This window comes from Dromiciops gliroides, chromosome 1, assembly GCF_019393635.1.
Source record: "Dromiciops gliroides isolate mDroGli1 chromosome 1, mDroGli1.pri, whole genome shotgun sequence".
NCBI classification, from domain to species: domain Eukaryota; kingdom Metazoa; phylum Chordata; class Mammalia; order Microbiotheria; family Microbiotheriidae; genus Dromiciops; species Dromiciops gliroides.
Genome location: NC_057861.1, coordinates 53,578,112 through 53,605,397, shown reverse-complemented (window position 1 = coordinate 53,605,397; position 27,286 = coordinate 53,578,112). Strand labels below are relative to the sequence as shown.

Below are 27,286 nucleotides of genomic sequence, written 5' to 3'. Positions count from 1 at the left end.
AGGCTTTTATGTAGATTTCAGAACCAGTCTCAGGCAGTGGCCTATGTATGTCTTTGTTCACTTGTCCTCATTCTCTACACTTTGATTAATACTTTCAACAGTGCCGCCCTTTTTACTTTACAAGTCTCAAGGAAAGATCAAGGAATGTAAATTAATTGGCTCAGGTTACATTGTAGCCATTGTTGACCTGTGGTTTCATGGGCTTCAATATGACCATTATTGCTTCTAGTATCCTCTTTTCCCAGGTAAGAGACTCCATTGAAAATGTTTCCTGTTGCCACATATTTGTTGTCTACTGTCAACTAAAATTTCTGACCCAATTTGTCTGACTTGTTTGACATATTGAATAAATTTAGAGCATGCTTTGAAAAACAGCAACTGCTCATCAGTTGGTAGATGCACATCGGGTAAAAATTCCTTCTGACAGACAACTTTCTATAAAAGGATTCTGTAGTGAAGATGCTAGATAAGACTTTTTTTCCTGAGATAAATTTTGTTTCCTTTCAGTTTTCTGGTAAAAATTGAAGGTACCTCATTATATCTAGGGATCACAATTTCAGTGAAGAACTCCCAGGAGCTATATGCCACATACTTTTTATGAATAGGTTTCTTCAATCAATGTTACAAGTGACAAGACCAGTAAACTTTTCTAATTCATCTAGTGTAACAGACCAGTTAGCATTACCTGGTATTCATTTGCTCCCAGCATTTGTCCATTTCTGAATGTTTCTAAGCATTGGCTCACTAAATACAATTTGAAAAGAAGAAACAGGATTTTTTTCCACAATACAGATTGTAGAATTTGCCATACAGCCAGATCAAAGTGTAATAGTATTTAGCTGTTGCATTGTCTAGAAGAACCATCTTTGCCTTTCAGACATTGCACCTCTTCCTAATAATAGCAAACAATAATAATAGCTAATGTCTGCCCAGGCAGGAGTCTAATACCACAATTGCCTCTCATTCAGGACAGTTGTCTTTTAAGCCTGTGCTAGTATCTGCTTCTTTTGGCTTCCATTCCACATCATTGAATCAGGTGGAGATTGCCCTTTGTTTGAGCCTTCATGTTTTTTGCATAGGGACTACTATCTAATCTTACCTCCCTATCATTGATCTGTGAAATTGATTTTTACATTCATTTCTATTCCATGAGCATTTGTTAAGTACCTACTTTGTTCAAGGCAGAGAACCTGCATTCCTCTTTGGGCAGTCAAAGAGTCTTACTCCCCCCCCCATCTATTTTATCTCCCTCTCACCCCATTCCCCCCACATTGAACAGCAACAAAAGGAAAAAAATCCCCAATAGGCATAGTCAGGCAAAGTAAACTTCTTCATTGAGCATATGCACTTACCTTAGATGGAAGGGTATTCTGTTCAGTCAGCCACTCTGTAAATGTTTATTAAGTGGCTGTTATGGGCCAGGTACTATGCTAAGCTGTGAAAATGCCTTTGTATCTTTTAGTATATAGTTATGCGTTTTTTGTTCTAAACGTAAAATGTTGCATGAGAATAATAGGGACACAGGAACCTTTGTGTAAAACATTAGGAATCGTTTTATTTAATTTTTTTTTAATTTTAATTTTTTTATTTTTGCAGGGCAATGAGGATTAAGTGGCTTGCCTAGGGTCATACAAGCTAGTAAAGTGTCAAGTGTCTGAGGTCGGATTTGAACTCAGGTCCTCCTGAATCCAGGGCCGGTGCTTTATCCACTGTGCCACCTAGCTGCCCCCAGGAATCATTTTAATACATGGTGACTCACATTGCATTTGACTGTTCAGATCTGGGGAAGAGGAAGAGACAACTGATGGGACTGATTGTGTGCTCCATTGTGATATATCCCTTGTGATTTATAGTTAAAGTGAGGGAGATCATCAAAGCATATTGTGGGAAGACTCATGTCATGTGCAGGCATGTGTAGTCTATCTGTATCGTTGGGTCAAACATGTGCACTATGAATTCAAGTATGTGTCTGTGTGTAGGCATTGTGGGATCACAAAGGCCAATCATATTCTAGTGGGATAGAAAACTTGCACAGTTATGTGTATGCAAGATATATACAGGCTAAGTAGGAAGTAATCTTAAAAGGCATTGGTGGAGGGAGTGGGCAGGAGGAAGTGGGAAAGATTCCTTGTAGAAGGTGGGATTTAAGCTAGTCTTTTTCTTTCTTTCTTTCCTTTTTTTTTTTTTTTTTTTTGGTGAGACAGTCAGAGTTAAGTGACTTGTGTCTGAAGCCAAATTTGAACCCGGGTCCTCCTGATTCCAGGGTTGGTGCTCTATCTACTGTACTACCTAGCTGCCCCCTAAATTAGTCTTTTTTTGTGTGGGGGGGGCAGTGGGGGTTAAGTGACTTGCCCAGGGTCACACAGCTAGTAAGTGTCAAGTGTCTGAGACTGAATTTGACCTCAGGTCCTCCTGAATCCAGGGCTGGTGCTTTATCCACTGCACCACCTAGGCTCCCCCCCCTCCCCGCCCCCCCCCCCAAATTAGTCTTAAAGGAAGCCTAGAGATAGAGGTGAGAAGAGAGGACATTCTAGGTATGGAGGACAGCCATAAAAAAACAACAACCCATGAAGTTGGGAGATGGAGTGTCATCTGGGGAGAACAAGAAGTGGGCCCTGTTTTGCTGGATCATAAAGTGCATGGAGGGGGGTGGGAAGTGTAAGGAGGTAGGATAGGTGGGAAAGAGTCAGGTCATAAAGGGCTTTAAAAGCTAAACAATATTTTCTATTTGATTCCTGGAAGTAATAGGGAAGCACTTGGATTAAGTGGGAGGGATGTGGTTGTTTAGAATTCCTCTTTGGTTTGGAAAAGCATTTTAAGTTTTATGTGTGTGTGAGGAACATCAAATTTCCTATAAGACCTGGATGCGAAGATAAAATTAGATAATGGGTTTGACATGTATACAACCAAGAACCATTATTCCATTTGTATCTGGTGTGTATGTGTGTGCGTGCGTGCGTGCGTGTGTGTGTGTGTGTGTGTGTGTGTGTGTGTGTGTGTGTTATTTTAGTTTGGACTCCTGATTTAATTTGTGTGGGGAACTTTGAAACTTCTGCTAGGGGCCAGCTAGGTGGAGCAGTGGATAGAACACTGGCCCTGGATTCAGGAGGACCTGAGTTCAAATCTGGTCTTAGACACTTGACACTAGCTGTGTGACCCTGGGCAGGTCACTTAACCCCAGTTGCCTCACAAAAAGAAAGAAAGAAAGAAAAGCAGAAATACTAGAAACTTCTTTTAGGAGAAGTTGACAAGTCATCTCTAACTAATAGTCCTGGAGTTTCCTGGGACACTGAGAAGTTTTGTAACTTGTCCATCGTCCTATTGTTACTATGTTATCAGAGACAAGATTTGAACCTAGATGTTCCCACCTCCATTGCCAGCCTTCTCTCCTCCATGCTGAGCTGCCTTTCAACTATTCGTCAGTAGGACTAATTACAAGTGTAAGGTGCTCTTAAAACAAGTGGTTTGGAGAAGAGTATTTGTTTCAGATAAAGGTTAATCATCAGTAAAAAAAAAATCTTTGTTTTGGGATCATAGAAATAGCCACTGTAAGATGTATAATTCCATTAAGGACCTGGAGAATTTTCAGAACTTCATTTCCAGATGAGGGAAGGTAGTTGTAAGTATTAGGAAAAATGGGTCTTATCACTGTCTGTGGAAGGTTATGCACCCTTAAAAATTATCTTAGGGCTTCAGTTTCCTTGTAAAATGGTCAGGGTCCCTGTGCTAAGCCCCACACAAAGTAGTTGTGTTCTATTTATTTAGTTCAACAATCTTCTTTTTTTCTTTTTAAAAAATAATCATGGGACAGCTAGGTGGCACAGTGGATAAAGCACCGGCCCTGGATTCAGGAGTACCTGAGTTCAAATCCGGCCTCAGACACTTGACACTTACTAGCTGTGTGACCCTAGGCAAGTCACTTAACCCCCATTGCCCTGCAAAAAACAAAAAACCCAAAAAAAAACCAATAAAAAATAATCATACTTTATTGTTCATTTAAAATTTTTTTGAATTCCCAATTTTCTCCCTTTCTCTAGCCCCTCCCTCACCCATTGAGAAGAGTGAAAGCAATGTGATAACAAATTACACATGTGAGGTCAAACACAATATTTCCATATTGGCCATTTTGCAAAAAGGAAAAAAATATCAAGAAAATCAGTTTTCTCTCTGGAGGTAGAGAGAATTTTTTTTTTTATGAGGCCTTTGGAATTGTCTTGTATTGATCATTGTATTGGTCAGAGTAGCTAAGTCTTTACCGGTTGATCATCATTTTAGTATTGCTATTATTGTGTGTACAGTATTCTTCTGGTTCTACTGACTTCATTTTGCTTCAATTATTCATATGTTTTCCCAGGTTTTTCCAAAACTTTCTTGCTTGTCATTTGTTATAGCACAATAATATTTCATCATAACCATATACCACAACTTGTTCAGCTATTTCCCAGTTAATGGGCATCAATTTCCAATTCTTTGCCACCATAAAAAGACCTGTAACAGTTATTTTTGTACATATAGGTCCTTTTCCATTTTCTTTGATGTCTTTGGGATACATACTTTGGGTATAGTTCCAAATTGTTCTGTAATGCTGGCACCAGTTTACAGTTTCACCAACAGTGCATTGGTGTACCTGTTTTTCCACATCCCCTCCAGCATTTGTCATTATCCTTTTTGGTCATGTTAGCCAATCTGGTAGATGTGAAGTGGTACCTCAGAATTGTTTTAATTTGTTCAGCAATCATCTTGAGTATGGCTTGTCACTAAATGCTGTGTGTGTGTGTGTGTGTGTGTGTGTGTGTGCGCGTGCGCACACATGCGCACGCCTGTGCCTGTGTTCCCATGCACACACAACATTGGAGCATGTGAGTGGGGTAGAAGACAAAGTCAAAAGGGCAGCCCCTGTTCTGGAGAAGCTTTTGACCCAGTCAAGTGCAAACTCTTCATGTCTTTGGAAATGTTCACATATAAGGCATCCTAGAATTCTCTAAAGCTAGGGGTGTAAAATGTTAACTTTCTTTTCCTGCAAATTTCTATTGGGAGGGAGCAAAAAAGGTTAATGAGCATAGATATTTCAGTACAGATAAGATAAAAGACCAGCAATTTAATGGACCTCTTTTTCTCTCTTTTTGCATGTTAGGTTTGTGTTGGCTGTGGGCAGCGCTGTCTTCGATGCAATGTTTAATGGTGGAATGGCCACAACTTCTACAGAAATTGAACTGCCAGATGTGGAACCTGCTGCTTTTTTAGCATTACTCAAGTAAGCCTGTATGATCCTGTTGTGCCCTCTGCTTATAGTAGAGTTAGAGAATTGTTGACAGAGATGTAATTTGCCAAAAATCTTTAACTGAAAACAGTGTAGGGAAAAAACTTGAGCAGTCCAAACACTGCCTTGCAAAGGGTGGAATAAGAAAGGATGCTGAACTGGGACTCTGCTCATTTGAATTCCAGCCCTGATACTGTCATTAAATAACTGTGTTGCCTGGGCAAGTCACTTCACTGCCCTCAGCCTAGACTACCTCATATCTGTAAAATGAAGGAGGGGACTTAATAATCTTGAAGGTTTCTTCCAGCCCTGTTATTTGAAGAATTTATGTTTCAGATGTTTTAATTTCTAATGAAATACTTGTGTTTGATTTTGGGCTGGGATTAAATTCTGGTCTCCTGACAGTGGCATTTAACTATAAGAACTTTTCCTGATGCTGAAATAGATTCTGTTGTTACTGAGAAATAAGTTGTCTATTTTGTAGTGTATGAGCAATGGAAAACTCATCTGTCTTTATTTTTATTTTTTTTAATTTTTTCATCTGTTTTTAAACACTGTGAATACTATGGGAGTAAAGCTCCTTTTCAGGGAATGCTCCTAGATAAGTAAAAAGTATGCAGACTATGTAGTTTTGCACTTTAATTTTGCCATCCAGAAAGCTCTTTTTTCCCTTGTTACTTATTTAATATTTTATTTTTTTCCAATTACAGGTAAAAACAATTTTTCATATTGGTTTTTTAAAATTTTGAGTTCCAAATTCTCTTCCACACCTTTCTAACCCTCCCCTTTTCATTGAGAAGGCAAACAATTTGATATGTTATACATGTGCAGTCATGTAAAACATATTTCCATATTAGTCATGTTGTGAAAGAAAACACAGACGAAGAAAAAAATAAAGTTTAAAAAAAGTATGCTTTGATCTGCATTCAGACTCCTTTCAGTTCTTTCTCTGGAAGATGGATAGCATTTTCATCATAAGTCCTTTGGCATTGTCTTGAATCATAGTATTGTTAAGAAAAGCCAAATCATTCACAGTAGATCATCATACAGTATTGCTGTTACTGTGTATAATGTTCTCCTATTTCTGCTTATTTCATTTTGCATCAGTTCATGTAAGTCTTTCCAGGTTTTCAGAGAGCATCCCACTTGTCATTTCTTATAACACAATAGTATTCCATCACAATTATATACCACAATTTGTTCAGCCATTACCCAATTGATGGTATCACTTTAATTTTCAATTCTTTGCCACCACAAAAAGAACTGCTATAAATATTTTTGTACATACATGTTCTTTCCTTTTTTGGGGGGAGGGGGGATACAGACCTAGTAGTGGTATTGTTGGTTTAAAGGATATGCATGATTTTATAGTCCTTTATATCCCTTTGGGTTGAGTTCCAAATTGCTTTACAGAATGGTTGGATCAGTATACCACTTCACCAACAGTGCATTTACATCTCAACTTTCTGAAGTCCTCTCCAACACTTGTTATTTTCCTTTTCTGTCATATTAGCGAATCTGATAGGTGTGGGGTAATATCTTAGAGTTGTTTTTAATTTGCATATCCCTAATCAATAGAGATTTATAGCATTTTTTCATATGATTGTAGATAGCTTTGATTACTTTTCTGAAGAATGACTGTTCATGTTCTTCGACTGTTTATCAACTATGGAATGGCTCTTTTTATAAATTTGACTCGGTTCTCTATATATTTGAGAATTGAGGCCTTTTTCAGGAAACTTATGAAGTTATGATTACTAACTGTATTTCCCTCTATTTTATTTTATTTTCTCCCGTTTATCTTACCCTTTCTTTCCTTTCACCCTCTCCATTCTCAAAAGTGTTTTGCTTCTGACTACCACTTCTCCTGATGTGCCCTCCCTTCTATCCAGCCCCCTCCCTTCTTTTTTATTCCCATTCCTCTCCTATTTTCCTGTAGGGTAAGATATATTTCTATACCCAACTGAGTGTGTATGTTATTCCCTCTTTGAGCCAGTTCTGATGAGAGTAAGTTTCACATCCTTTACGCCTTAGCCCATCTTCCCCTCCACTGTAAAAGCTCATTTGTACCTCTTTTATGTGAGATAATTTATCTCATTCTACTTTTCCCTTTCTCCTTATCCCAGTGTATTCCTCGTTCTCACCCTTTAATTTCATTTTTTTAGATTATCATCCCATCATATTCAATTCCCTCTGTCAATGTATGTTCCTTCTTACTGCCCTAATAATGAGAAAGGTTTTAGGAGTTAGAAGTATTTTCTTCCATGTAGGAATGTAAATATTTTAATCTTATTGAATCTCTTGTGATTTCTCTTTCCTATTTAACTTTTTCTGCTTCTTTTGAGTCTTGTATTTGAAAGTCTGATTTTCTATTCATATTTGGTCTTTTCATCAGGAATGCTTGAAAATCCTCTATTTCATTAAATATCCATTTTTTCACCCTGAAGGATTATCTCACTTTTACTGGGGAGGTAATTCTTGGTTGTAATCCTAGCTCCTTTGCCCTCCAGAATATCATATTCTAAACCCTCTGATCATATAATGTAGAAGCTGCCAAATCTTGTGTTATTCTGACCATGGCTCCATATTTGAATTGTTTCTTGTTGCTTGCAATATTTTCTCCTTGACCTGGGAACTCTGGAATTTGGCTCTAATAGTCCTGAGATTTTTCATTTTCTTTTTCTTTTTTTTTCCTTTTTTTGTGTGCGTGAGGCAATTGGGGTTAAGTGACTTTCCCAGGGTGACACAGCTAGTAAGTGTCAAGTGTCTGAGGCCGGATTTGAACTCAGGTACTCCTGACTCTAGGGCTGGTGCTCTATCCACTGCGCCACCTAGCTGCCCCTTGTAGCCTATTTCTTGACTTTTAACTTTTTTTTTTTTTTAGTGAGGCAATTGGGGTTAAGTGACTTGCCCAGGGTCACACAGCTAGTAAGTGTTAAGTGTCTGAGGCTGGATTTGAACTCAGGTACTCCTGAATCCAGGGCCGGTGCTCTATCCACTGCACCACCTAGCTGCCCCCAAGAGTCTGTGTTCTTATTTGTAAAACGGAGATAATACTTGTTTGACCTATGTCATGTGATTGTCATGAGGAGATATTTTGCAAATCTTAAAGCACTAGAAGAATGTGAAATTATTAGTTATTAATGGAAAAACAATGACCATTTCAACACATTTGTTAGTAATCTGAAGGTATTATGGAGTCTAACAGAGATTATAGTGTCAATAAACTAAAAAATATTTAAGAAATACTAGTTATGTATAGTTGGTCATATGTGCACTTGATAAATTTTAATAGAAAACTTGTAGAACTACAGATTATGGAAGGGAGGATGGCACTTTCTCATTTCTTCTCTGGGACCAAGATTAGTTACTATAGTTACTCAGCATTAAAGCTTGATTTTAGAGGTATGTCTTTTCTTTGTTTTTTGGGTAGTCATTGTGTATATTGTTCTTGGATTTCAGCTGGTTCACCAAGGGATACCAGAAGGGAAGGGAGAGGAGGGTGTAGCTAGTGTTGGGGTGATAGAATTGAGGAATAGAGAGAATGGAAGTCTTGATGAGAACAAAGAATAGGACTGGAGGTCAAAGCAGAGGGAAAGATGGAATGATAAAAAGATTATGATAAGATAAAGAAATTTTGGAATTCATCACCATGGAAGTGAAAACACTTGTGGTGATGGCAAGGTCAAGGATATGACCATCTCCAAGCCAAAGTAGAGTAGGTCATGGGATTGGAATGGTTTGAGGAACTGGCATGTTCATATATTTGAGGTATTAGTATGTATGTTGAAGTACTCTAGTATGAATGTGAAGATTGGGGTGGAAAGGAAGACTAAGCCAGGCACTGAATTCCTTGTGGAAAGAAGAATGTTTTGGGTGTGGAGGGGAGGGAAGTCTATGGAAAACAGGCACCAGGATCTGAATTGGCTGATAAATTTGGGTAGTGTGAGCCTCAAAGGAGAAAGAGTTCTTTGGTTAAAGTGATAGAGGAAGGATCTGGAAGTCACAGTTGAGAGCAAGAAGTATTATGACTCTCTTACAGTGAGTTGGGAGGTATTAGCAAAAGTGTAGCCACTACTATTCTAGTAGTAGTAGATTATTGAGGGGCTCTGTGTCTTTGGGAGAGAGCCATGTTTCCATAAGGGCCAGAATATGGAAAGTTTGAGAAAGGAAAATTTTAATATGAAAAGAAGTTTAATTATGGAGCAGTAATTCCAAAGGGCACATGGGGAGGAAAGAGTGATAGGCTTGAGGTAGGTGGGTGTGAGGGAGCAGCAAGTCAAGCATAAGAAATGGGGTTTGTGTATCAGTAACTGTGTTTTTTTTTGTTTGTTTGTTTTTACCTTAGTGAGTTTGTTACTGGTCTCAGAAAAACTATATCCTGGGATCCTGAAAGAATTACTAAATGTGGTTGCTGAGCCAGTGATCTTTGAAAAATTATGGAGAGCAGGAAAAATATTAGAAGATCAGAGAAGGGCAAGTATTCTAGTTTTAACAGCAGGAAAGGGGGTAGACCTTCAAACTCTAAGGTAGTAAGCTTGATATCAACTTCTGACAGAATACATTATTTGTAATGGTTTATGAGCATTTGTCTTTGTTTTTAGATTAAAACAAAAGCTCATCTTTTTTAAAATCAGCTTTCCATTGATGGGTGGCTATAAATCAGAATATTAGAGTCTTTGAAGAATCAAAGTTGAGGATCACGCAATGGGTATTTTCAGGCTTGAGTGGTCATATAGCAAAGAAGGAATCATTGTCAGTGTTTTATAAAAGGTGTCATCAAAGAAATGACCAGAAAAGATGAAGTTTCATTTAGTGAGAGCAAAGGGTAACTGAGAGTCCATGTGCTCCACTGATATCCTGATGATGTCAAGAAATTGCCGTGAAGGCTCCCAGCATGTTGGGTAGATACCTCTCCCTCTCCCGCCATGGCAAGAACGGAGTAGGAGTGGCAGGCATGGTTGAGTCTGATCTGCATAATTAGAGGGAATGCTCATAATGATAAGATAACAAATCAATCAAATTATTGTGAACATTTGAAAAAGGAAGTAGTAAGAGCCAGTGTAGTATTGTCAGTAATAACAATAATGATAACAGCAGCTAACATTTGTATAAGATTCACAAAGTACTTTACATATATTATTTCCTTTTTCCTCACAACAAACCTGTAAGGTGGGTGCCATTATTATTTCAGTTTTACAGAAGAGAAAACCAAAGCTGACAGATGTGAAGTTACTTGCATAGGTCATACAACCAGTAATTACAGCTAGTAAGAAAGATTTGAATCCTGATTCCAGGTCCAACATAGCTGCTTATTATACTTACTGCCTTCAAGAACAGGTCATGTCAGACAAATCTTTTATTTTGTTTTGGACTGGTAGAATAGGAGAATGTCATTGTTTTTTTTGTTTTTTTTGTTTTTGTTTTTGTTTTTGTTTTTGTTTTTGTTTTTTTTAGGAGAATGTCATTGTGTATACCTATATATCAGCAAGCCATTTGACGAAATTCCTCATGTTATCTTTGTGGTCAAGATGTGGGCTACTTAACTGTATTTAAGACTGGTTAAATGACTGGACCCAAAGAAGAATAATTAATGGAATGACATCAGCTTGGACAGCGGTAGAGATCTTTAGTGTCTCGGGGATCTGATCTTGGCCCTGTGTTGTTCACCATTTTTCTTCAGTGAATTGGGTAAAAGCAGAGATGTATGTGACGCAAGCTGGTATAGGAAAAAACACTGGCTATGGAATCAAGGGCTTCTGTGACACATAGTATGTATGTGACCACGGTCAAGTCAAGCTCCCTCTGTTTTCTCAGTTGTACACAATGAAGAGGTCTAATTAGATGACCTGTAAGCTCTCCTCTAGTTCTAGATCTAGGTTCTCTGATCTTGTGACAATGATTATCACATTTTCAGATGATGTGAAGCTGGGAATACATGTTTTTACATGTAAGGTGGGGAAAATTCTAAATAAATAAATAATACCAAACCAGCACCAGGGGGCTCCAACCCGCAGCTGATTACAACAAAATTACCCTTCCAGGGCCTGCTGACTCAGTTACCATAGCAACTTAGCAGCAGGACCCCCTACACTTGGGCAGATTGGAAACAAAATTACTCCTCTAGGGCCTGCTAACAGAGCAACCCAGCAGCAAGGCACCATCCCTGGGGCAAGCCAGCAAGATCACTCCTAAAGGGCCAGCCACCAGAAATACTTTGTTAACTTTTGCAACCCAACACCAGGACACCACTCTTGGAGAAGGCCAGCCCACACCCAGGGGAGGCCAAAAGGGAGGACTAACCCCCCCCCCCCCAACATCAATCAGAAGGGAAGCTTACTCTACAGAGGAAGCAAGCAGCTAAGTGCTGAAGCCCAGTGAAAGCCACCAGTAAGATGCAGAGTCTCAGCACAAAAACTTGGGACAGTACAGAAATAGAGCCTAACTCTTTCATAGAAACATCAAGGCATAAAAATGAGCAACCCCCTGCCCCTTCCCTCTTGACTATTGATAGTTACTATGGTGGTAGGAAAAAATCAAGACATAAACATAGAGGATAATAGTAACAAAATGGCTACAGGTGAAGCTTCCAAGAAAAATGTAAATTGGTCTCAGGCCCAAAAAGAATTCCTGAAAGAGCTTAAAAAGGACTATAAAAAGCAAATTAGGGGGCAGCTAAGTGGCACAGTGGATAGAGCACTGGCCCTGGAGTCAGGAAGACCTGAGTTCAAATCCAGCCTCAGACACTTAACACTTATTAGCTGTGTGACCCTAGGCAAGTCACTTAACCCCAATTGCCTCACCAAAAAAACCCCCCAAAAAACAAAAAACCAAATTAGAGAAGTAGAAGAAAGATTGGAGAAATAAATAAAAGTAATGCAAGAGAACCATGAGAAAGAAATACAAAAATTTACTGAGAAAAATCACCCCCTAAAACCCAGATTTAGCCAAATGGAAAAGGAAGTACAAAAGGTCATGGAAGAAAATAATTCTTTAAAAATTATAATTGAAGAAATGGAAACTAATGACTATGAGACACCAAGATACAATAAAACAAAATTAAAAAGTAAAAAAATAGAAGAAAATGTGAAATTTCTCATTGGAAAAACAACTGACCTAAAAATATATATTCAGGAGAAATAATATAAGAATTATTGGACTACCTGAAAGCCATGATCAAACAAACAAACAAAAAAAGCCTGGACAATATCTTTCAAGAAATTATCAAAGAAAACTGCCTTGAAATATTAGAAGCAGAGGACAAAATAGAAATTGAAAGAATCCACTGATCACCGCCTGAGATTCCAAAATAAAAATTCCTCGAACATCATAGCTAAATTTCAAAGTTCACAGATCAAGAAAAAACTATTGCAAGCAGCCAAAAAGAAGCAATTCAAATACCATGGAACTACAGTCAGAATTACACAGGATTTGGTAGCTTCTACATTAAAAAATTGCAGGGCTTGGAATATAATATGCCAGAAGGCAAAGGAGTTAGGTTTACAACCAAGAATCACCTACCCAGCAAAATTGAATATGTTCTTTCAGGGGAAAAAAATGGATATTTAATGAAATAGAGAACTTTCAAGCATTTCTGATTAAAAGACCAGAGTTGAATAAAAAATTTGACCTCCAAATATAAGACTCAAGAGAAACGTAAAAAATAAACAAGAAAAACTGTAAGAAATTCAATAAAGTTAAACCGTTTATATTTCTATATGATAAGATAATATTTGTAAGTCTTAACTTTATTATAAGAATAATTTTTTAAAAAGAATAATTAGTTCCCAAAGAGATCATGGAAGGGGGAAAGGGACCCACATGTACAAAAATATTTATAGCTGCTCTTTACGTGGTGGCAAAGAATTGGAAGTTGGGGGGGTGCCCATCAATTGGGGAATGGCTGGACAAGTTGTGGTATATGAATACAATGGAATACTATTGTGCTGTAAGAAACGATGAGCAGGAGGAGTTCAGAGAAACCTGGAGGGTCTTGCATGTGCTGATGATGAGTGAGATGAGCAGAACCAGAAGAACATTGTACACAGTATCATCAACATTGAGTGTTGATCTACTGTGATGGACTATATTCTTCTCACCAATGCAATGGCACAGAAGAGTTCCAGGGAACTCGTGATGGAAGAGGATCTCCAAATCCAGGAAAAAAAAAAAAAAGAACTGCGGAATGGGAATAGAAAAGAATATATACTTTCTTCTCGTTAGCACATGGGACCTACACAAAAATTGACCACGTATTAGGGCATAAAAACCTTATGGCAGATGCAGAAAAGCAGAAATAGTAAACATATCCTTTTCAGATCATAATGCAATAAAAATTAAAGTAAGTAATGGACAATTGAAAGAGAAATTAAACATCAATTGGAAATTAAATAATCTGATCCTAAAAAGCAAGTGGGTCAAAGAACAAATCATAGAAATAATCAATGATTTCATTAAAGAAATGACAGTGATGAGACAACATATCAAAATTTATGGAATGCAGCCAAAGCGTTACTTAGGGGAAAATTTATATCCCTAACTGCTTACATCAATAAAATATAGAAAAAGCAGATCAATGAATTGGGCATGCAACTAAAAAAACTAGAAAATGAATAAATTAAAAATCCCCAACTAAACACCAAATTGGAAATCCTGAAAATCAAAGAGATTAATAAAATTGAAAGTAAGAAAACTATTGAATTAATAAATAAAACTAGAAGCTGGTTTTATGAAAAAAACCCAATAAAAATAGACAAACCATTGCTTAATTTGATCAAAAAAAAGGAAAGAAAAAAACAAATTATTAGTATCAAAAATGAAAGGGGTGAACTCACCACCAATGAAGAGGAAATTGAGACAATTTTTAGGAACTATTTTGCCCAATTATATGCCAATAAATTTGACAATCTAAATTAAATGGAAGGGGGCAGCTAGGTGGTGCAGTGGATAGAACACTGGCCCTGGATTCAGAAGGACCTGAGTTCAAATCCAGCCTCAGATACTTAACACTTACTAGCTATGTGACCCTGGGCAAGTCACTTAACCCCAATTGCCTCACCCCCCCCCAAATAATAATAATAATAATAATGATAAATTAAATGGATGAATATCTACAAAAATATAAATTACTCAGATTAACAAAAGAAGAAATAAAATATTTCAATAACCCAATCTTAGAAAAGAAATTGAACAAGCCATCACTGAACTTCCTAAGAAAAACCCCCAGGACAAGATGGATTCACAAGTGAATTCTACTAAACATTTAAAGAACAACTAATTCCAATACTATACAAATTATTTGAAAAAAATAAGTGAAGGAGTCCTAACAAATTCTTTTTATGAGACAAATGTGGTGTTAATATCCAAACCAGGAAGAGCCAAAACAGAAAGAAAAGTATAGATTAATCTTGCTAATGAGTATTGATGCAAAAATTTTAAATAAAATGCTAATAAAAAGATCACAAAGATCATGCACTATGACCATGTGGGATTTATACCGGGAATGTAGGGCTGGTTCAATATTAGGAAAACTATCAGCATAATTGGCCATATCACTAACAAAACCAACAGAAATCATATGATTATCTCAACAGATGCAGAAAAGGCCTTTGACAAAATATAGCACCCATTCCTATTAAAAACACTAGAGAGCATAAGAATAAAAGGAACTTACCTTAAAATGATAAGTACTGTTTATCTAAAACCATCAGCAAGAATTATCTGTAATGGAGATAAGCTAGAAGCTTTCCCAGTACAATCAGAAGTGAAACAAGGATGCCCATTATCACCTCTATTGTTTAATATTGTACTAGGAATGTTAGCTATAGCAATAAGAGAAGAAAAAGAAATTAATTAGGATAGGTAATGAGAAAACAAAACTATCACTCTTTGCAAATGATACGATGTTATACTTAGAAAATCCTAGAGGGGTAGCTAGGTGCCGCAGTGGGTAAAGCACCAACCCTGGATTCAGGAGGACCTGAGTTCAAATCTGGCTTCAGACACTTGACACTTACTAGATGTGTGACCCTGGACAAATCACTTAACAGTGCTTGTGAATTTCTTACCCTGAAATATCTTTTCACAAGTCCTGTGGCCCTCCTCCCGTTGGTGAGTTCCTTCTGGAGCCTCTGTTTTGTGGAAGGATCCTCTCCCCCTTCTCCCCCATTAGTGAGCTCTGTGTGTGTTCGTGCTCTCTCGCTCTCTCGCTCTCTCTCTCTCTCTCTCTCTCTCTCTCTCTCTCTCTCTTTCTCTCTTTCTCTCTTTCTCTCTCTCTCTCTCTTTCTCTCTCTCTCTCTTTCCTCTCTCTCTCCTCTCTCTCTTTCATTTTGTGTGTCTTTTACCATTAGAATCTGAGTTCCTTGAGGGCAGGGATTTCCTTTCTTTTTACTTCTATTTGTTTCCCCAGTGTCTAGCACAGTGCATGATACATAGTAAATAAGCACTTAATAAATCCTTCCTCCCTCCCTTCTTTCCTTCCTCTCTTTTCTTTTCCTGCCTTCTTCCCTCCCTGAACCTGCTCTTTTAAAGGTTATCAGCAGTTTCTTAATTGGTAAAGCTGAGATTTTTTTCTCATTATTAATTTTTCTATAGATGTTGACACCCATTAACCACCTTTCCCCCCTTGATACTTGATAGTGTCCCCAGATTTTGTTACGCTGTTGTCTCCTGATCTTCCTCCTGTTGGTCTGACCAGTTCTTTGCCTTCTCTCTAGGATATAGATATGTCCTGTTCCCTAAATGTGAGTGTCACCCCAGATATCTGTTCCTGGATCTTTTTTCTTTATTTACTTTTTGGTATAAATCATCAGCTCCCCATTATCTTCTCTATGCATGTGATTTTAAAATCTATATACCCAGCCCTCATTCCTCTCCTAAGTTCCAGATTGAAATCATCACCTCACTGTAGAACATTTCTGTATCTCAGACTTGACATAGCTAAAGTGGAATGCAACTTTCAACTTAAACCTTTCCCATCTTCCCCACTGATAATGCCTTTCCCTTTAAGTTAACTCTCTGTGTGTCTTATTTATGGCTGTCTCCTATTTTGAGTATAAACTTAAGGAGGGCTAGGACTGTTTTTGCTTCCTTATCAGAGTGCCTGGCACATAGTAAGCACCTTATAAAGGCTTGTTCATTAATTAAGCTTGCCCCTCCTCCTCACTTAACTATTTCTGAGGACAACAGACAAATGAATTTATTAAGTGCTTACTATGTTGTAGGAATTTGGTATGCTCTGGTGAATCAAATACAAAAGAGAGAGGCTCTGCCTTCAAGGAGCTTACATTCTAATAGAGGAAGTCACAGCTGCCTGAGTAACCTTCCTAAGGTCAGTGCAAGACCACCTCCTGCTCAGGAGACTTTACTGGTCATCTGTTACCTCTAGAATAGAATCCAAACTCCTTTGTTTGGCATTTGAAGTCCTTTACAGTTTGGCCTAATGGGACATTTCCAGGCTTAATGCATGGAATTATGATCTAGCCCCTAGCTTCTTAAACTGTGGGTTGAAACCCCATGTGGGCTGGCATAACTGAATGTGGGGGTCATAAAAAATTTGGCAACAGTAAAAGGTTATGTATACTTATTTTATATATGCATATACCCAGGGTCGCCAGTGGAAAAAGTTTAAGAAGCCCTGATCTAGCCTCTTTGTTTTTCCCTCTACATAACATTTTGCTTCTCAGTTTTGCAGTCTTTCCTCAATATCTGAATACTTTCCCTTCTTTCTCCTACCTCTTGGAATCCCTGGTTTCTTTCTTGCCACCTTCCTTCCCCTGCCTTTTGGCAGTGATATGTCTTTACTAGATGACTTACCTTTTATCTTTGTAAATGTGTTACCCATCTCCCTCCAGCAAAAATGTAAGCTCTTTGAGGGCAGGCACTGAATTCCTCAAGGAATAGGTCTTGTTCTGTAGTATTTGTCAGTTAAATCATGTTTTTTCTTTCAGATTTCTTTATTCTGATGAAGTTCAGATTGGACCAGAGACTGTTATGACCACACTTTATACAGCTAAAAAGTATGCTGTTCCTGCTCTTGAGGCACACTGTGTGGAATTTCTAAAGAAAAATCTCCGAGCTGATAACGCTTTCATGCTTCTAACACAGGTATGTTTGGATTTGTACTTTCTTTGTTAACTGTAAATAGTTGTAAGCATTCTTACTTGTCAAAATAGGAAGTTTGCATTTGTTTAGCAGGAGAGGAGGAGGGTGTAAGTAGTTTCCTGTGTTGTCACTGGAAAAATCACTACATGACTGAAATGATATAAAAATTAAAATGGTATTCTTCTTCATAAGGAGCTCCCTAGGAGAGGTCCTAGTTACATAGTAGGAGGAATTGAAATCTAGCTCACTAGCTAGAAACATTGATTACATTTTGAATCCAGATGCCCATTGTCTAATGCATTCTCAGGCATCAAAGGGCTCAGTTTTAGCTTGCTACTTCCATGGTACTTCCATGGTATGTAACATCTGGGCTATTCATAAAAACTTTTCCTATTTCAGCATATTTCTGCAAATGCACTTTTATTAGGGGTTTATATAGAAATAATTGCTTGAAGACAGAGCAGTACAATATGGGAAGCCTTCACTAGAATATTAGGAGCAAACTTAAGTGTCATAAGGGAGGTTATAACATAGAACCAATAGACATTTCAATTTCAAACAACTTTACATTCCAGGAAAAGCAGCTGTTTCTTAGAGGATTGGATAATTCTTTTAACTTTTTTTACAGGAAAAAAATACCAGCTCTGTAAGACCAGAGGGTGTACTGGAAATCTTTAGCACAAAACATACCAGGGGGAGTGTGAGTAGGGTGGTACAACAGAGAATAAATGAGATGCATATATCTATAATGTGCTTTAGAATTTCTGAATTTGTGTGCTCTGTACCCATTATCCTCGGACTTGACTTGTTATTGTTTTTGCTTAATCTAATATGGAAAACACTAAAAATAAAAGGTAAATGAAAATATTTAGCTCATCCCACTGAATCTTAGAGCTGGCAGGGCCCTCTTTGAATTATTATCTTCTTCCTGCTCTGGTTCTCCTCTTTCTTCTTCACTTTTTGTCTTCCTTCTCCTTTCTCATCACCCTTCCCTCATGTCCCCTTCCTCCACTTTTCATTCTTTCACCATTGTCTTATTCCTCATTATGTAGGCAAGATTCTGGGCCTTGCTCAAGGTCTCACAGAGTTTGTAACAGGGTTGGAATAGAATCCAAGTCTCACAGCTTTTATAGTTCATTATTCTTCCCATTTTATCTTACCGGTTCTTTGTATTAGAGGACAAGGCCTCGGATGTTCATGATTACTTGGTTTCAGGATTATGTGTTCAGGGAAAGTTCTTTACATTCCTTTCAGAGTGTTATATTTCATGGAATTAAATCTGAAGTATTGCATTAAAACCTCATTTCTTTTAATACCCTGTAGCACTTGACAAATCAGAAACATAAGTAGCTGCCCCATACTGATTTCCAAGGAGCAGACATTCAGATCATTTTGCCTCTGATTTCTTTTTGGTTTTAGAACCTTGAAACAAAGGCAAATACATTTGTAATTGAAGTGGTAGGCAATAAATCATAGGTATTTTGAGCCAGGGTAGCATCATGATGAAAGAAATGTGGTTTTTTTATTAAATCATAAAAGTATTTTATTATTTTCCTGTTATGTGTAAAGATAGTTTTCAATGTTTATTTTCATAAGATTTTTAGTTCCAAATTTTTCTCCTTCTCTCCCTTTTCCCCAAGACAGAAAGCAATCTGATATAGGTTATATATATACCATCTCATTAAACATATTTCTACATTAGTCATGTTGTGAAAGAAGAATCAGAACAAAAAAGGAAAAACCTCAAAAAAGAAAAAACAAAAACAAAAGTAGAAACAGTATGGTTCAATCTGCATTTAGAATCCACAGTTCTTTTTTCTGGATGTGAAGAACATTTTTTATCATAGGTTCTTTGGAATTGTCTTGGGTCATTGTATTGTTGAGAAGAGCCAAGTCTATCACAGTTGATCATCACACATTGTTGCTGTTACTATGTACAGTGTTCTCCTGGTTCTGCTCACTTTACTCAGCATCAGTCCATTTAAGTCTTTCCAGGTTTTTCTGAAGTCTGCCTGCTCATCATTTCTAACAGCACAGTAGTATCCCATTACATTCATATACCAGCCATTCCCTAATTGATGGGCATTCCCTCGATTCTTTACCACCACAAAGAGAGCTGCTGTTAATATTTTTGTACATGTGAGTCCTTTTCCCTTTTCTATGAACTCTTTGGGATATAGATCTAGTAGTGGTATTGCTGGGTCAAAGGGTATGCACAGTCCCATAGCCCTTTGGCATAGTTCCAAATTGCTCTCCAGAATGGTGAGATCAGTTTATAACTCCACCATCAGTATATTAGTGTTTGAAATAAATATTTAAGAAAATACATTTTATTGATATCTTTAATTTTTTATATCACCAGAGTTTCTCCCATTGTCCCTCTCCCTCCTCCCTCCTACCATATATTAAATCATATTTTTAAAAAGCAAAGGGGAAAAAAAGGAAAAGGAAAAAGCAAAGGAAAAAAGAGAAGAAAAAAAAGCCACAAAACAGATCAGGACACCAAAAAAGACTGAAGATATATGCATTATACCACACACATGGACCTCTCACCTCTCCAAAGGAGTGGGGTAGGAGTGTCTTTTCCTATTTTTTCTTTGGAGCCATGCTTGTTCTTTTTTGAACATTTACTTGGGATTATTTTGTGGTCTTTCCATTTGCATTGTCATAGCCTTGTGTATATTGTTTGCTTAGCTCTACTTACTTCCCTCTGCATCAAATCATGTAAAATCTCTTTCTGTGCTTTCATATATCCCTCAAAATTGTAGTTTCTTAGGACAGAGCTATCATACTTGCAGCCTGAACTAGATTAAAATGAAACTGGGATATGTTTAATAAAATAAAACAAATTCAACATAAATGATGTTAATTTATTGTTTTCTAAGTCAAAATATGGCCCAGGGAAATGTTTTTCTATTTGAGTTTGATACCACTGCCTCACAGAATAGTAATATTCCATTACATTTATGTACCACAATTTGTTTAGCCCTTCCCCAATAAATGGACATCTCCATTGTTTCTAATCCTTTCCTACCACAAAAAGTGCTGATATAAATATCTTAGTATGGAAAACTTTCTTCTCTTTTTGGTTTATTTTTTAACATTCATTTTGAAAATACTGAGTTCCAAATTCTTTTCCTCTCTCACCCATTGAGAAGGCAAGCAAAATGATATGTATTACACATGTGGAATCATGCAAAACATTTCCATATTAGCCATGTTGAAAGAAAAGTGGGAAAAAAAAGTTTCAATCTATCAGAATTCATCACTTTTCTCTTCTGTAGATGAATATCATTTTTCATCATGAGTCCTTTGGAATTTTCTTGGATCAACATATTGATTAGAATAACTAAGTTTTTCACAGTTGATCATTACAATATTGCTGTTACCATATACAGTATTCTCCTGGTTCTACTCACTTCACTTTGTATCAGTTCATATAAGTCTTCCCAGTTTTTCTGAAACCATGCTCTCCTCATTTTTTATAGCATAGTAGTATTCCATCACAGTCATATACCACAACTTCAGCTCCTCCCCATTTGATGGAGATCCCCTCAATTACCAGTTCTTTGCCACCATAAAAAAGAACTGCTAGAAATATTTTTGTACATCTAGGTCTTTTTCCTTTCTCTTTGATTTCTTTGAGATACAGACCTAGTAGTTGTTATGCTGAGTCATAGGAAAGGCAGAGTTTGCCCTTTGGGCATAGTTCCAAATTGCTCTCCAGAATGGTTGGACCAGTTTACAACTCTACCAACAGAATATTACTGTCATATTAACCAATATGATAGGCATAAAGTTGTTTTCATTTGCATTGCTCTAATTATCAGTGATTTGGAGAATTTTAAATGATTGAGAGCTTTTATTTTTTCTTCTGAAAGTTACCTTTTCATATCCTTTGACCATTTATCAATTGGGGAATGGCTCTTATTTTTTATTAATTTGGCTCTGTTCCCTATATATTTGAGAAATTAGACCTTTATCAGAGAAACTTGCTGCAAATTTTCCCCCCTAGTTTCCTGCTTTCCTTATGATTGTAGCTGCCTTGCATTGCTTTGGTTTGTTCCAAAACTTTTAAATTTCATATAATCAAAATTATCTATTTTATCTCCCATTATCTGCTTGTTTCGTCATAAACTCTTCCCTTATCCATAGATCTGACAGGTAATTTTTTTCTGTGTTCCCCTAATTTGCTTATGTTCAACTCATATACCCATTTTGACCTTATCCTGGTATATGGTGTGAGATACTGGTCTGTGCCTAATTTCTGCCAGAGTGCTTTCCAGTTTTCCCAATAGTCTTAGTCAGATGGTGAATTTTTTCCCCAAAAGCTTGGAACTTTGAGTTTATAAAAAAACTAGATCACTATGGTCATTTACTTTTGTATATTGTATATGGAAATTTTCTTTTTATCAGTGGTCTCCTTGGGGTATAAGTCTAGTAGTAGAATCTCAGGATCCAAGGGTATGGACATTTTTGTCATGTTATATGCATCATTCCAAATTATACTTTCCCATGTGGTTGTACTGATTCACACCTCCAACAACAATACCCTAGTATTCCACAACTTCTCTAACCCTGACTCTTCCCAAGTTTTGTCATCTTTGCCAATTTGCTAAGTGTGAAGTGAAACTTCTGGGTTGTTCAGTTTGCATTTCTCTTAGTTATTTGGAGCACTCTTTCACATGGTTGTTGATAATTTTCAGTTCTTTTGAGAACTGTTTGTTCATATCCTTTGACCACTTATCTTTTGGGAAATGAAAGGGGTCTTTCTAAGGAAATTTCATGATGGTGAAAATTAGATGTGAGCTACTGAAATACTGTTTTATCCTGGCTGCAAGAACCATTCATATTAATACACTGTCAATGGAGCTGTGAATTGGGTTAACCTTTCTACAGAGCAATTTGAATTTATGCCTGAAAGGCACTAAGCTAACACCACTAGTGCTGTCCCTCAAAAAGAGCAATGAAAGAAGAAAATGTCCCATATGTACAAAAATATTGATAGCAGCTCTTTTTGTAGTGGCAAAGAAATGGAAGCTAAAGGGGTGTCCCTTGATTGGAGTATGGCTGAATAAATTATTGTATATGGATTTAATAGAATACCATTGTATCCTAAGAAATGATGAAGGGGATGGTTTCATTGAAATCTGGATGAGCAGAAACAGGAGAAAAACTTATACAATAAGAATAACACTATCACAAAAACACCTTTGAAAGACTTGAGAGTTAGTGCAATGGACCCACTTTGATTCCAGAGAACAGAAGATGTATCATCATTTTACCCACTACCTCCCTGACAGGTGATAGGCTTAGGATGCAGAATGAGATATATGTATATATATATATATATATTTCCCCCCCACCCCGGGCAATGGGGGTTAAGTGACTTGCCCAGGGTCACACAGCAAGTGTCTGAGGCTGGATTTGAACTCAGAGACTCCTGAATTCAGGGCCAGTGCTTTATCCACTGCACCACCTAGCTGCCCCCAAGATATATATTTTTTTAATAGAGCTAGTGCAGAAATTTGTTTTGCTTCACTGTGCATGTTTGTTTCAAGGGTTTTGTTTTTGTTTTTGTTTTTCTAGTGCAGATGGGTAGGTGGGAGAAAGAAAAAAAGTTTTTGTTAATTGAAAAAAAAATCAATTAAAAAACTCCTGTTTTATCTTTAAACCATTTAGGCCTCTAGAGATTAAAAGAACACAAGGGGGCAGCTAGATGGCGCAGTGGATAGAGCACCGGCCCTGGAGTCAGGAGTCTCTGAGTTCAAATCCAGCCTCAGACACTTAACACTTACTAGCTGTGTGACCCTGGGCAAGTCACTTAATCCCAATTGCCTCACTAAAAAAAAAGAACACACAAAATCTACAGGAGACCAATGAAGAGCATCAGTATGTTGCTTTTTCCTACATTGCCATGGATTATATTTGGGGGCAGCTTAAGCTTTCAGGAAGTATCTATAGTTGTGCTTACTGTAATATACAGGAAAGTCAAACTAGCTCACTCTGTGGAAGACCCATTCAGAGAAACAAAAGCTAAGTGTCTCCTTTCTGGTCATATGACCACCATTGATTTTCATGACCCCTTAAACCTTTCCAAAACAAAAATTATGTACCACAGATAAAGCAACAACTATCTTTGTAGTCTAGGACACCTTGAACCCAAAGAAGGTTTAAAAACAAAAAACAAAAACCTATAAACTGGTGCCTACCCTGAGCTTATGCAGTACCCTCTACCCTACCACCCACCACACTTCCAACAAAACCCAGCCCCACACCCTGGTTTCTTCTCCCTCTTTCCTGTGTCATGGAGAGTAGGTCCCCAGGATGTGAAAGTTTCCTGGGGCTTCAGTAGCTGGTGCAACATCAACATTCTGTGCTGCAAAGATTTTTGCAGGACAGTAGAACAGAGGGAAAGGGGTAGGACTTTTTTTCTTCCAGGGTCACACAGCTAGTGTCAAGTGTCTGAGGCTGGATTTGAACTCAGGTCCTCCTGAATCCAAGGCCGGTGTCTTATTCACTGTGCCACCCAGCTGCCCAATCAAAAAATTTTTTTGGAGGGGTGAGGCCATCAGGGTTAAGTAACTTGCCCAGAGTCACACAGCTAGTAAGTGTCAAGTGTCTGAGGCCGGATTTGAACTCAGGTCCTTCTGAATCCAGGGCTGGTCCTTTATCCACTGCACCACCTAGTTGACTCCAAGGGGTGGGACTTTTCTAAGCTTGAAATAGAGCTCAACCTTATATCCCAAATGTCCTTTCTTCCTAGGCCTCAGAGACCCACATTCCAAATGAAAAAAATCACTCCCAGCTGTAGTGTCACCAGTGTGGCAGCACTTTCCTAGGCCAGAGAGAACTGAGGAACAGGGGGAATGGGATCAAGACACTGTGTGGAGGGAAGAAGGAAATGGAATATTTTTGACATACCACTAAGCCTGAGGAAAAGATCCTAGCATCCAGCTGGGGCCATTTCTGTACTCCCTAAAATCATTTGGGGCAAAGACTGTGCTGGCCAATGGTGAATTGCACAGCGTGGAAGGAAGCTGAGGCTCTTTAAAGATCCAACTCCAAGGGAAAACACCATCAATGGGGAGGGAGTCAAAAAGTGAGTAGTGGGGAAAGAAAGACCGGAATTATCAGAGATATAAGGAAGAAGAAATCAAAGATCTTGAATATAAGTAGATAAGTCAACAGGGAAAACAGTAGAAGGAAATATAGCCTTCAGATCTAATTAACAAGTTCAGGCATCTGTGATTATATACTGCAAAACAAAGGAAAATAATCCAAAACTTCATGAAGAGGATCCTTTGGAATCTGAAAACATGTAAGCACAATATGCAGTTTGAGTGGTTTAAAATAAAAATGAAAATTATGAGAGCAAAATTTTGGCTTGAACAACCAAAATAATCAATAGAATAGAAAATTTGAATCTGCAGCAATGGCAAGTCTCACTAAGGAAACAAAAGAATAAATTGGGAAAGTGTGCAAATATGAAGACCACTCTAGAAGAAAAGCAAAAAACAGTAACATGACAAGAAAATATGCTCTCTAAGGCAAATATACTGATCTTGAAGATAGGACATGTGGAGACAACCTAAGGGATTCTAGGTCTCCCAGAAGAATACCACATCAAATACCTGAATATCATAATGCAAGAAATGACGAAAGAAAACTGAACACAGAAAATGTAATACCAATTGAAAGAATTCATAAGTTGCCTCCAGAAAAAAAAAATTAGGGCTTCAAACTACAAGACAGGTGGTTAAATTGAATAATTCAGTTGAGAAGCAATAAGTTCTGAAAGTAATCCAAGAGAAAGACTTTCAAATGCTCTGTGCCATGGAGAGCAGGGCCCCAGGCTGTGGAAGTTTCCTGGGGCTTCAGTAGCTGGTGCAACAGCAACGTTCTGTGCTGCAAAGGAAATTCAAATAATATAAGCCTATTCTGCACTTGGCAGAAAATGCAAGAAGGAATTAAATAATATGTTCCCAAAAGCAATGGAACTTCCTGAGCTCAAATCAGCTTAACCATAAATGAAAAAAGATGGACATTTAACAGTAAAGAGGCGTTTGAAACAGTCTTTGAAAGAAAATGAGACCTGAAAAGATGATTTGCTTCTTTGAGTATCCCAGACATCAGAAATGCAGGAGTGGTGAATGAATGCAGTGGCATGGGATAGGGACAGCAACAGAATGACAGCGGAGAGACTAGTAAGAGACAAGAAGACAAGGGTCAGGTAGAGGTAACAGTGAAGAGGCAGGCCTGGAGCTTTATGGATAGAACCTGGTGATACCTTGTCTACAGGTGAAACAGCGGTTAAGGGTTTGCCAGGCATTGGTTAAAAAAAAAAAAATAGATCAGTGGAACAGGCCAGACAAGGGGAAAAATCAGAAATAATGGAACTCAGTAACCCAGTGGAAAATCCAGTTTGATAAAGTGGAAAACATAAATTACCTGGGGGAAAAAACTTCCTTATTTGATTAAAAACTACTGGAAAACTGGAAAGCAGTCTGGCAGAAATTAGGCTAAGACTAAAACCTCATGCTATATGCCACAATACATTCCAAATGGATAAGTGACCATAATATTAAAAATAAAACTTAAAAAAAATTAAAAGAGAAGCAGATCACATAACTTTGGTTACATGAAACTGAAAAGCTTCTCCACAGGCAAAATAATTGTGCTTGGGATAAGAAGGGAAGCAGTCAAATGAGGGAAAATAAAAAAGATTTGTATCAAATTTCTCTAGTTTGGTATCCAAGGTAGATAAACAAGGAAAGATATGTGACTTATAACCATTCCCCAATAGATAAGTAGTCAAAGGATATGAATTTGGAATGGAAAAAATTTTTAAAACACTAAATAAAACAAATCAACAAAATTAACAATCCATCAGCTGTATCTGACGATATATGCAGGTACACCCCCATAGCTTTGCAAAGAAAGGAGAGAAGTAAATTTTCTACTCACTGTTTTGGGGCCATTCATGATTACTGTATAGCAAGAACAATTACACAGCATTCGATTTCTGTCTTTCTGTTCTCTATATGGTCTTTATTTCTATAATTGCAATTCATACATGAATACATAAGCACTCATGTATGACAATTTGTATAGCTATTCCCCTCACCAGATACTACAGGATATAGTATCTTTCAACTTTTGATTTTTTTGTGCAGTATGCCTATTAGTGTAAACACCCTTTTCAATACCAGTCTGTGATAACAATTTAATAATTTTTCCCTGAGTGAGAGCAAGAGGAGGAAAGATGTGAGGCAGCAGGGTGCATGGTCCTGGTGTTCTAATGGATTATTGAATGAGATGTGAAGAATGGGTTGAGGCCACCTAAATATAATGGTTTGAGATGAGTTTTCACTCACTACCAATCAGCAGACCTGAGGAGTCTCAGAGTTAATGGAATGACTCTCTCTAGTGGGGAGAATAGTTCTTGGAGATTAAGAACAAGGCTGGATATTATCGTTGTCATTGTTAGTGCCATCCTTGTTATCGTCTTGTTATCATTCTCCCTTTGTGGCTAATCCAGAGAGGGCCATCTACAATAGTAGGTTCTTCTACTTCCCTTTCCTCTATAACTCGACAGTCTGGTTTCCAATCTCATCATCCAACCTAATGCTCTCTCTGAAGTTACTATTGATCTTCTAATTGCATTTAACACTGTTGAATAACTCTGCCTGTAGTTACTCTTTGAGTTTTCATGATACTGCCCTTCCCTGTTTCTCCTGCTTACCTGACTGCTCCTTCTCAGTCTCGTTTTCTGGATCTTCCTTCTTGTCATGCCTACTGTGGGATACATGGTGGCTCTGTCCTGGACCCTCTTCTCTTTCTACGTGTTCTCACTTGACAGCCTCATCAGGTCCTGTGGATTAAGTCCTCATCTCTCTATAGATGACTCCTGGATCTATAGAT

General features: G+C 37.7%; 1 protein-coding gene across 1 annotated transcript in view; it reads left to right on the top strand.

Moving 5' to 3' along the window:
• BTBD2 (BTB domain containing 2) overlaps positions 1 to 27,286 on the top strand; it is a 55,295-nt gene that overhangs the window by 11,239 nt on the left and 16,770 nt on the right. The window contains 2 exon segments of the mRNA XM_044001399.1: positions 5,135 to 5,254; positions 17,209 to 17,365. Of these exon segments, the coding sequence (XP_043857334.1) occupies positions 5,135 to 5,254; positions 17,209 to 17,365 (277 nt within the window).